Source organism: Triturus cristatus, chromosome 8 (assembly GCF_964204655.1).
Source record: "Triturus cristatus chromosome 8, aTriCri1.1, whole genome shotgun sequence".
Lineage (NCBI taxonomy): Eukaryota > Metazoa > Chordata > Amphibia > Caudata > Salamandridae > Triturus > Triturus cristatus.
Window position 1 is genome coordinate 276,826,619 of NC_140591.1, and position 12,791 is coordinate 276,839,409.

The window sequence follows — 12,791 nt, forward strand, 5'->3', positions numbered from 1 at the left end:
AACCTAAAAACAACACGCTAAATAAAGGGTCTTGGACAACATAGACTGCTAGGATTGGTGGCAAACACAATTGTACAGTCACGGTCTTTTCACTTACAGACAACATCTTCTTTATTGTGATCACGTCGTGTGGTGATTAAATTGCAGTGTAATGGCAAATGTTTTTTTAAAATGGATTGAGTAGTGAAATCCACTAAGCCCTAATTAGTGAGCACATAGTCAGGTGGTGCACCAACACTCCAACTGTAGTTCAGTGAATATGAGCACGAGATGGGCTATAGACAGGATCATTTAATGTACTTAAAGGAAATATATTATATTGTCTTTCCCATGTCTCATAGAAAATCTACTGAAGTTGGAGCTAATATACGGACAGGTGAGTGCATTAGGCCTCACGTTTTGGGTTGCATGTAGTACATGCACTGTTACACGGCAGGGACCTTAAAAATAAGGCACAGAAACATAACGCCCTGACGAAGGCCCTCAGACCCGACTGGGCTACCCATATGGGCCGAAACATGTTGGCATACAATTGAGGGTACATTTGAACAAAATTAAGTTCAAAACGACCCCAAGATAAAGTTTTTATTGATACCATGAGTGCCCGTGAATAAAGGACTCAGGAAGGGTATACTCATAGGTATTTTTAACCCAATCTGATTCCCTGCTTGACCAGTTACTCATTTATCTAAGCACTCCCATTACATCGTTGGTTGAGTCCGCCCAGAGAGTACCATCTTCTCTGGGTGTGGAGTATTTGCCTATGATGAAGCATGTCACTATTATGTGAGTGAGGCTTTTACTTCAATATCTTTGATATTCCACCTGATAAGTAGGTAGTTGAATAACACCCTAATACATCCTTAGATCGGGTTATTCTACCAGTCTAACAGTAGTTGCTGATTGTGAAAAAAAGTTTATCCGGGAGAACGCAACTATGTTGTTTATTCTCTCACTCTCTATGTGTGAAAAACACATTCATGCCTGTCAGGGGTGCAACAGGGTGTCCTTTTGAAACCCATGCACCCTTGAAATTGCGCCCGCAATTTGCGATTCTCTAATAGCGTATCGCAAATTGCGAATGCCTTCCCATTCATTCCTATGGGCCTCCTAGCCCAAAGGAATGAATGGGTAGGAATTCCATATTAGCGAATCTCAATTTGCAATTCGCTATTAAGGAATATTAAGGAATTGCTAATATTTAGCGATTCCTACCTACATTCAATTTTGCGAGTCCTTAATAGCGAATCAGTAAAATTCGCTATTAAAGATTCGCAAAATTGATTTTACCTACATCTGGCCCTTAATGTTTGTGACTTAGCTAAGGTTAAACTCAGATTTTTATGTATGTAAAAAAAGTGTACTTGAGATGCAATTGCTGCAGCATCTATTTTTAGCAGTCCAGTTCTATAGGCAACCAAATGTCATGTTTGTTCTGTCGCTCATGTGGTTGTGTCCTCATTATAGGCCTTACCTAAAGGTAGATTTGCCTATTAGTATCAACAGTTTGTTGCCATGTACTGAGAGGCGATTATCTTTTCAAATCTCAAGACGTGTCTATACATGTGTATATGTTTTATGGGCTTGATCCAGCCAGAGTGTCTTTGGCCTGTACCTAAATATATGATACACTGTACTTATTCAAATAATAAGGGCAGAGTATAGTTCTTGTACTCTTGCTACAGCACAAGTGTCAGCATGACCAATTATAACAAATCCTTTAAAATATACATAGAGATGGAATTGACACTACTCGGAGCAACACTCCTCATGACATCATGCTGTTACCTGTTGGGTATCAATCCTTCTACTAAAAAGGGATTCCATGGGAATGCATGAGCAACACTTTAATATCTGAAAATGTCACTGTTATATTATGTTAATTGTATTTGTTAGGTGCACTAATCACCCCCGGCGGGGGTCTGACAGCACTCGCGTACCTCCACAGGTCAGATAAAAAATAAGTTGGAGGTTAAAAAGGCAGCTTTTAACAGATTTTTAAAATAAAACAAAATTCCGACAAGAGCGGTGCTGCACTTTTTCACTTTCAGTTATCTAACACACGTATGTGTTATGGGAGAAAGCACCTCTTTTTCAGGTAGAGTCTGGGCAGTGCATGCGCAGCTCTGCGAAGCATGCTGTATTGAGATACAGCTTTGAAGCTCTGCCCATCACCCCCCCATCTTTTCAATTGGCTCCTGTTACTGTCCTTGTGAAATCGTTGCTTTTCATTTGCCTGTCCTTGGTACCAGTCAGCTTGGACATTAAGTGCCTCAAAGTTATTACTAGGGCAACCCCTTTCCTTTTTATAATTTCAACCTGGCAAGCAAATTGGCCTTTATTATCAATAGTTACCCCCAGATATTTTAAGCTGGTTGCAGTCTGAATTTGGATGTTACCCAGGTACCAGATATGGGTTTTTTCCTTCTCCTTTTTATGGACATTGTTTTAGATTTCTCAAAATTTACTTCATGGAAGTTGTCAGTTGTGTATCCATGCAGAGTATTTAGGAGGCGTTGCATACCCACTTGCGTGTGGCTGACTATGTCATCAGCATATAAGATACTGGATAGAACCTTGCCACCGATCCTTGGAGCATGTGCATTGCAAGAGTCAAGGGTCTGTGTCAGGTCTGCCATGTCGAGATTGAACAGGGTTGTGGAAAGCACCAATCCTTCTTTGAGCACTTTGGTGATACAGCTGCGACTTGACAGATGTGTGCCAACACCCAGCTTTACCTGTACCCTGCAACCAGGTGTCTGTGTGTAAACATATTAGCATGTCAAGCAGTGCGTGTGGGATTTTCCAGCGAGCCAGCTTCCTCCAGAGTCTTGCTCGGTCTATGTTGTAGAAAGCTGCCCTATAGTCTATAAAGCAGAGGTGGAGTGTCTGTTTTGATGACTTTGCCATGTCCTTAATATCAGTGACGTATTTAAGATGTTGTTTGTGGTCCCTGTAGCTTTAGAGAAGCCAGTTTGAATGAATGGTATGGTTTCTTGCTCTGCTGTCCAGGCCTGAAGTTCTTTAAGTAGGGTGCCCGAAAAGCACTTTGCTTCATTATCGAGTAAGGCAACAAGGCGGTATTTCTTTGGAACCGATTTTGCTCTGCTCTTGTAGATAGGAGCAATGATGGAGCCTTTCCAGAAGGCCGGTAGTTGTCCCAGTTGTCTGGCTTCCTGAAAAGTGAATCTAAGGACACCGCCCAGAAGACTGAATCTTGCTTAAAGAGGGCTGGCGGGATCCCATTTGGTCCCGGTGCTCCTTCTCTTCTGCTTTCAGCAATCTGACGTTTGGTTGTTGTGATGCAAGATGGTTTGTCCACTTTGGAAGTGTGGTTTGTCCGGAGGTCCTAAATTGTGCTTGAGCCGTATATTGCGGTTCCCAGCCCACTCCCAGTATATTGATTGAAATGGGTTGGCAGGAAGTCCGACTATGTCTCTTCGGTGATGTGTGATGTCACTCCTCCATGGGATAGGTGCATTATTTTGTGCACCGTGGCCCAGAAGAGTGTGCTGTTTTTTGTTTTGATGTCCCAGAGATTTGCTCACAGCTCCTCTTCCCTTGACCTTTCTTTATCCCACTTTAGCTTTTTGAGCATGTTTCTCTGTTGTTGCAGTCTGAGATTCGTGTCTTTGGGTTTGTGCCTCAGGAGTCTCAGCGTTTTGTTGATTGTTTTTTTCATTGCATTTAGTTGATTACATTGGGCGCTGGGAAGCCATGCTGTTTCCGTTAAGTCATGAGGTGGCCTGTATTTGGCTGTTGGTGAAAAGACAATTGATTGATTTGCAGTGAAATGTTCCCATTTGCTTATGGGGCTGTCTGTACAGTTATTTTGGTTCTGTAGTAAGGCCTGCACAACTTGAAGCACCTCTACTGTGTTTTCTAGAAAGTATTTGATTATTTTAGGGTTGATAGTGTGATTGGAGAGTGGACCCCCTGGTAGAATTTCAAAGGTTGGTGTAGTTGCCAGAAAGGTTACCTCTTGCGGTTGATGGTCGCTATCCCCCTTGTCTCCAGGCGAAAAGTGGCTAAGCCCTGAAAGAATGGAAGGGGAATCAATGTGTAGTCTAAAGTTGAGCATGCATTTTCAGAGTAGTATGAGGCTGCTGGTGGAGTCTCTTCCGGAAATCTGCGATTGAGTGCCCTGAAGTTAATGTGCTCCAAATTTTCCAGCAGGCATCTAGCTAATTTACTCACTCTGCATTGCAGGTTTTTGTTTCTTTTCAGGAATGTTCAAGGCCGAGGACTGGGCCTGTGTCTCCTCGTCTGTTGAAGATCTTTGGAGATCAAGGTTTAGGTGCCCTCACAGAATGAGATTGGGGGTGTCATGTTTCTTTATAGATGTCAAAAGACAGTCCACAAGCTGCCTTGAATCTTTGTTTTGGATTTATGTAGGCGTGAAAGATTAATGCCCCCTCCTCCTTCCCCTTAGAACTGAAAGAGATCTTGATTGTATTGACAATTGTTGAGGAGGAGGGAAATTCCTTCCATAGTGGTTGTACTAGTTATTGACACATAGGTTGCCAGCCCGCCTGATAGGTGGCTGTATTGTTATTTCCTGGCTGCAGGTGTGTGGAAGCATATGAAGCCCTGCAGTTGGAGTGGTTCGGTCATCCACGTTTCCTGCAGCAAAATTATGCCAAATGATTTGATGTACAAAATAAAGTCTGGATTCACTATTTTGCTTTTTGGGCCATCAATGTTCCATGAACAAAGGCGAAGGACTGAGTTGCTCTGTCGAGGCAGCCCTTTTTGCATATTTTTTCATTGGGTGCCCCCAAGCCAGTTAATGGTTCTAGTGATTTACTGAGTGTCTCGGTGCCCAGGCAATTGCTATGTTTGGCTATGGCGGCCGCTGTTTACTTGCTGATTGGCCCCGTGCTCCCCTAAGTACTGAGACTGTGGTTTTCCTGTTGCTGCTGATTTTGTTCCCTATGTTGGTGAGTAGTGGGAAAGGGTATCCTGCACTGCGGCAAAGCGATATGCTTATGCCCCATGACTTGAATGTTTCATGTTTATCTAGTACTTTGATGGCCAGTGACAATGATTTCCATGTAGCCTTGGTGGTTTCTCTTTCTGAGAGCGCGTCTAGTCTTGATAAATTCTATTGAAAGCAGGTTGGTTGTTTTTATTTCTATTAGATTTGGAATAGTTGATATTAACTGCAAAATGTTGACTCTATTTAGGACATCGCAGTTCCACTTTGACTTGAATTCAGGTTTCAGGTGCAGGTTGCATAGGTCTGTTCGCTGTCCGGTGGGACTGTCCCTTGTGAGATCTTGTCCCCTGGGGTGCCCTCCTGGAGAATGCAGGTTTGGTGTCCTGTCTCCATAGTTGGCTTGCGCCATTAATGTTGGGTGATAGTTGATATGTTGGGGCCCAGTTCCTATTGACCGCCAACCAGGTGAGCCTTCTGTGCCGGCCACTCTGGGCACTTGTCCCCCTGTGTTGTCTGGGAGAATTGGGAAGCCAAGATTAGGTTCATAGGTATCTGTGATCCTTGTGTCCCAGCTCCTATACTTTAGCTGTACTGCTGTTAAGATGGGGAAGGGTGTTCTCTCCAAAATGCATTGGGTCATGTTTTCAATCATGAATGTCTCCTAAATCGGAGAATGTTATTCTTTTGCTGCGTACAAGTGTGAAGCAATATTTGTAAATAACAGAACAAGCCTACAAGCAACTGATTAAACAACTTTGTATTACATTATCGTTCACTGTGCATTGTTTGATACTATTTTGTCACATGATATACTGATGTTTATTTTGTTCACTGTGAAGCCCTAGGACATACAGCTGTGAATGTTGGGACTAGCACACTAAGGCGAGCTAGCTTTTTGCCATTGTTAAGAAATTGATTCCTTGCTTTGATATGGCGTGCCCTTTGTTGAAGTGAATAAAGGCGCCACACAAAATATGACTTGTCCTAGTTCACTTGATTTAAAAGAATAAGTTACTTATGTCAGCATTAATATCTTTTACAGATTCACATGGTATCTTAATATTCCCCCATGTCAAGCATGTAATTCTCATATAACATGCATTGGCACTACCAATAACTCTGGCCTTAATGTGCTACTGCCTGTAAATGGAGAAATGGACCAATGCTGCTAGCATACGTGGAAAGGCCCTTACCACAAAGGATGTTTAGTACATCAAGGCCAAACCTATAGATTTTGCCAATGCTGGTATAAGTAGAAACACGCACTTTCAATGCAATAGGTCTCTCATTTGCAAGCGTTTAAGCTATTGGTATTGTAAATGACAATGCCTTTAATTTATGTGTTTTTTATAGCAACACACATATAAAAGGCATTATTATTGATAATGCCAATAGCTAAAACACTTGCAATTGCAAGACCACTTTAATGGTGGCTGCACCCCTTTCTTTAGACGCTGCTCACCGTATGCAGGTTACAGCGAGCAGCGTCTACAGAAAAAGGTGTGGCCAACATTAAAGTGAAAGCGCATATGGTGCGCTGCACCCAAAGCAAAACAATTAATTCATGTAAAAGGTTCTGCAGCGCGACTGCTAAAGTGAAAGCGGCCCGCGTTGTTAATTAAATAAATAAGCGCAGCCGCTTAGGTGAAAGCAACCCGTGCTGTAAATGAAATAATTAAAGAAGCGCAGCCGCTAAACTGAAAGTGGCCAGCACTGTAAATAAAATAATTAAATAAGTGTGGCCGCTGTAGTTAAAGTGGACTTCGCTATAACTTAAAAACAAACAATATAAAAGCTGGCGGCCGGCTGTGATGTTGTTGGTGGAATAGGGGGAAGATCATTAAAGAAAATAGTACTCACCGACTTATAGAACAGACCGTGTAACAACACAAGTAAAAAGTCCAGTCGTTATGGGAGGTTACAAATGCAGACAATCCCACAAGCACTGCTTGACATGCTAATATGTTTACACACAGACACCTGGTTGCAGGGTACAGGTAAAGCTGGGTGTTGGCACACATCTGTCAAGTCGCAGCTGTATCACCAAAGTGCTCAAAGAAGGATTGGTGCTTTCCACAACCCTGTTCAATCTCGACATGGCAGACCTGACACAGACCCTTGACTCTTGCAATGCACATGCTCCAAGGATCGGTGGCAAGGTTCTATCCAGTATCTTATAAGCTGATGACATAGTCAGCCACACGCAAGTGGGTATGCATATCTGGTACCTGGGTAACATCCAAATTCAGACTGCAACCAGCTTAAAATATCTGGTGGTAACTATTGATAATAAAGGCCAATTTGCTTGCCAGGTTGAAATTATAAAAAGGAAAGGGGTTGCCCTAGTAATAACTTTGAGGCACTTAATGTCCAAGCTGACTGGTCCCATGCTCTCCCATCTCCTCCAGGTTGCACAAGCCAAAATTCTGCCCACTATTACATATAGTAGTGAAGCCCTAAGAGGAAGAGACTCCAAAACCCTGGACAACACATTAATCAGTGCCTATAGAATCCTGTTCAACATTCCAACATACACTTCCACTGCACATATTCGGCTGGAGTTTGGCCACACCAAACAACCGCTATCAAGACAGGGTGCCTACATAGCCTGTAGGCACAAAATCAGGAATGCTGCCCCAAACAGTTTAAACCACCAACTCTGCCAAGAGCTCCAGCACAGAATGACATCACCTGCAAGAAAATACCTACAGAATTCACCCAGCTCTGGGCACTCCCAATTACACATGCAAGTTTCAAAAATATAGTGTGTAAGGCAATAGGGAGCCTCTCCCTAGTAGAAGACAAAGCCACCTTCTCAGCAAGAAGCCATGCTTTGATGACAATCAATGGCTACTCATCGTTTAGTCCACAGCCATATTTCAGTCTGGGATACTTCAGGGACACCAAGGAAAAAATCATGAAACATCGGCTGGTAAAACTCCCAGATATCCTGCATATGCCACCATGGTTGAGGAGGCAAACACCTTCACACTACTGCCTGTGCAGAAACCGAAACAAGGACAGGGCACACCTGATCTGTACATGCTCTAACCGGAAGGGGGAAAGGTATTGTGTGCTCAAACAGCAGTTCAGCCAGCGTCGGATCCGCACGTGTAGACAGGCCGTCATAGCCTGTTTCAAACCAGACGACCCACAGTTAAAGTGCTGATAGCACTGATAGAAGGCAAACTGTCAAGCGCTGAAATGGCTACTGGAATGCCTAGGGACGCCCTCACCTAACATAAAAATCAACTACTTTTCTGGCATGGAACAAAGGTCAACGTGAACTAAAAATCCCAAACCAGGACCAGTGCTGCTGAGAACTTCGGCCTTTAACAGCTTGCAATGTTGTGCTGCATCTACATCACTGGATAGAAATCATTTTGCTGCTGTCCTGTAGGTGCACTCTTTTTAAACTGTGTCTCACTTGACTTATTTGCACAGCAAAGCTCACTCACCTATGAATACACATTGCAATAAACCATCAACTAACTCTGCCTCTCATGGGAATAGTTAAAAATACTGCCTTGGGCAAAAGCACAAGTGGACACTGGTTTTAGACTACCTTGGCAATTTGCACTCGTTTTATCAGTTTTTTACTTGTAACGCTCTAGTCTCTGACCTACCTTCTAAAAATTGAGTGGATTGTGTTGGTTTTGTATTTTTTGTAATGGTTTTAATTAACTATATTCTATAAAGATTACTTACCCTTCATCAGGGGTAACTGTAGATTAAAATTATTGTACACCGTTGGGGCTGGTGCATGCTGGTACACGTAGTGCACATGGTGTTTCTTGTATTTTTGGTGCATTGATTATCTTGCATTTCACGCCATCAGTTGTTTTTTACTTCCATCATCCAAGATGCACGTCTTTTTTCTGTGTTGATATTTTGGACTGGTTGCACGCAAATATTTTCCACATGGCCATTGTTGGCACTAATACAACATCTGGGAATCTCTCAGGGACATATTATGGTTTCAACCATTTCTACCTTTTCTTCCTCTTTAGGGTTGACTTTTTATTCAACTGTGTATGCAGTGTTTTCCAAATGCGCTATTTTTACTTTTGCTTCTCTTTTGATTTCCAAAAAAACCCTCCTGAAGGGTGTTCTCACCCGAAGTGCATTGGGTCATGTTTTCAACCATGAATATCTCCTAAATCTGAGAATGTTAATCCTTCACTGTGTATAAGTGTTTAGCAACATTCGTAAAAAACAAAACAAGCTTATAAGCAACTGATTTAATAACTTTGTATTACATCATCGTTTCATTGTGCATTGTTTAATGCTATTTTGTCACATGGTGTACTGATGTTTATATTGTTCACTATGAAGCCCTAGTGCATACAGCTGTGTGTGCTGGGTCGAGCACACTACAGTGATCTAGCTTCTTCAAGTTTGTTCCATGGGTTCAGGCAGGACTTGTTCTAGCACCGCTAATTTTTGATAAAATTGTGCAATGGAGCGCACCTCAATCTTCTTTCAATTTGTCTAGCTTTATGCCATAGCTAGACAAGTAGACCGTATTTAGAACCTCTGCCTATTCCACCAGAAGGTTGGTGGATATAGCGCCACTCTTTGCCGTAAAACTTTTTGACATCTACCAAGATTTACTTACTATGCAATCTAAGGTTGAGGTCAATGTGAATATTCTAGAACCTTTTTTTAAATGAGGTAAGCCTCATTTTCACCTTCCCTAATTTATTTACGTGTGCACTACTAATTGGAGAAGAAAAAGTGATCTATCTCTAGTTCCAGTTCTCAAACAATGGTATCTTTCATAGATTCATTAGGGACTTCCTCTTCTCCATGATAATATAGTTACATTACTTCCACTCTCATGCTGCAGATTAGTGGCTAAGGCACTTTTGTTTTTATTATGTATGTGTTTACCTGTTTCTGCGAATAACATTTTGTCATGGCTTACAGTATGGCCATGGTGAATAATTTGAAGTCCTAATTTTAAGCAAAGATACTATTACTGGAGAATCTGTACTTTAGGTGAGTAACTTTTTTATTTTTAAGATTTTAACTTTCATATAAAAAAAGTAGAGATCCACTGTTTTCTCTTATCTGGAGCATTTATTGTTTTACTTTCTTCAACATTCAGATAACCCACAGGACAGTGTTGTAGTAAAATTGGTTGTGAGCCTGTTACAGCTGTCCAAGACTGCAGTTAACCACACGGGAGTGGAGGAAGTACTGGGTAAGGCCTTACTAAGCATGGCACACATCATTACTCTTTTTTTTTTAATGAAGTCTTAAGTTTCATGTAGGGCGATTTCCAATGTCCTTGTTAGTTTATTACTTTAAAAGTATTTCATTGGTTGTGTAAGAAATTTCTCAAAAGCATGGATATTATATTTATTGCACATTCCTTTGCATCTATTCCTAGTCACTTTTACACTGTCCCATGATATATCTTTCTATAGGCTACCAGCTAAAGTCAGTCCAATTTAAACATTTCAAGTTATATCAGGTAGGCATTGGCTACATGTTATCACTATATAAACACCATAATTATGTTCCTAACCTTCTGAATTATCTCCTGTACCTTTACTTCAACCATTTTTATACTTATTTTACCAAGCGAGCCAGAGATGCTGTTCATTACTTTCGAAACATAAATGACTAAGTATATCTTGTGATGTGCTCACGCCAGCCATTTGGTTCCTCCTCTGTGAGTATTTGGAAGCGTAGACGTTTTAAGTGAAGAAGCCCAAATTTATAGCATTACTAATCTGTCTTTTTTACTTTCACCTCTGTGTGTTCAGTATTCTGAAGTATCGCAGAGGTATTTTTTTGGTTAGCATTGTTTACCCCTTTCACGTCTGAAGAGAACAAGAAAAAAACACAAAACTATTATTGAGTTAGTTATTCTCATTGTGCATATCCAAAACAAGCCCTCAGAGGTAATCGCAAGGTACGGTCCTGCTGGAAAAAATTCACCTACTAAACATACCTTCAAAAACGCAGCAGTCAGGCTCATCCTCAACCTCCCGAGGCAGACCCACATCTCCCCCCCCCCCCCCCCCCTTCCACCTCAAAGCCCTACACTGGCTCCTTCTCAGCAAACAGTGCTAGTTCAAACTGCTCATTCACGCCTTCAAAGCCCTTCACAACAAGGGTCCAGCCTACTTCAACCATAAGGTGAACTTTCACCAACCTTTCCCCATACTTCGTTCCTCATCCCTCTTCCTGGCCCACACTGCCGCATCCACAGAAGCAGGAGGGTTGGCATTGTCTTCTTACATCTGGCTGCCAGGTCCTGGCACGGCCTTCCCCTCCACCGCCATACTTCCCCCACCTTCCAGGAGTTCAGGAAGGACCTAAAGACCTGGCTCTTCAACTAACTCATCTCAGCTGCATAATCTTCAAATACCCAGCACCTGGATACCTTCAGGGGTGATAAGCAGTACTTTACAAATCCTATTTGATTGATTGCACTCGGGTTATCCGTCCTCCACCACAACACTGTGTTCAAAGCCAATATTGTTCCAGCTATCCCTTTGCTTTGCATCTGTTAGTGACAGTGAAGTTTTTAGTACTTTCCCAAACATAAGCAAGAAACGGTTTCCTAATGAGACGCAAGCCATTGGTTGTGCCAAGATTTGGCAATCTTCTTCCTTTGGGCAGTCTCACAAAATGTGCCCACTTGTAAGTGCAAAAGAAACAATTGATGGACGGAATGCTGGACAATGCAATCATTCACCCCCAGTCACAAGGATCTGGGTTAAATCCATCATTCTTTTGCTCACCACACCACCCCAGTTTGGACCCAGCCATATGCAAATCAGTCTTGACTCTGTTCCTTGTGGGAACAGTCCAGCCTGAACAGCCAAGCCAGGTCCTCCCTGGACCGGAAACAAGCATCCTGGGACCGGTTTCAGGGCATTATCTTCTTCAGCCAGGCTAGCTTGAATCCAGAGGTGTAGTGACCTGCCCTCAGTGCAGGTCAGGGCTAATCTCCTGACCGATGTGCTTCAACCTGGGGCTTCAACGTCCGAACCCCTTTTGCCCTTCAGTGAGGCACTTACAGATGTCCTTTTAGGTACATGCTCCAAACCTAGCACAGGGGCTCCTGTGAATAGGACGATTGCACGCTACCATCGCCCAGCTCTGAGCGACCCCAAGTTCCTCAGCCAACACACCACCCCGGACAGTTTGGTGGTGCAGGCCTTTACGTCCCAGGGCGTGTTCCCTTCTGCCCCTCCTGATAGGGAATCCAAGAGGCTGGACTCATTCGGAAAGAAGCCTGGCATTGTGGTTTGTGAATACCACATGCTTATTGGGCCGTTACTCCCATTCCCTTAGGGAGACAGTTGCGCAAGTGCTGCCACAAGTCCCAGGTGTGGCCCGGGCTGTGCTTTCCCAAGCTGTCAAGAATGGTAGAGATGCAGCTAAATTCACCATACGGTGTGGCCTAGAAACGATTGATTCACTGGGCAGATCCATTACAACGACGGTGGCCTTAAGGCGCAACGCCTTCGAACAACTGGCTTCTCGGGTGATGTCCAAACCAATCTGATGGACATGCCCTTTGGTGGAACCCACCTTTTTGGGGAAAAGGCAGACTTGGCCCTGGACAGGTTCAAAGACTTTTGTGCTAAGGCCAGATTCTTGGGCTTTTCCTCCACCCCTCATGGCCAGTCTTCCTTTCTCCCCTTTCATGGCAACGGAAGGTGATTATAGCCACTTCAGCCCTATCCCACCACCATCCCACACAGTCTGCCCAAGCCGTGCCGGGACATGGACACGGTGCATTTCATTCCCGGAATAGAGGCCAGAAGTCGTTGACCACAACTTCCTCCAACAGCCACAGCCTCCAAGCACTCCAAGGCTGATTCTGCAG

General features: G+C 43.1%; 1 protein-coding gene across 1 annotated transcript in view; it reads left to right on the plus strand.

The window, feature by feature from the left end:
* Nucleotides 1-12,791, plus strand: part of ATM (ATM serine/threonine kinase) — a 1,586,045-nt gene that overhangs the window by 832,829 nt on the left and 740,425 nt on the right. The window contains exon 33 of the mRNA XM_085621514.1: nt 10,050-10,145. Within this exon, the coding sequence (XP_085477640.1) occupies nt 10,050-10,145 (96 nt within the window). The remainder of the gene's footprint in view (nt 1-10,049; nt 10,146-12,791) is intronic.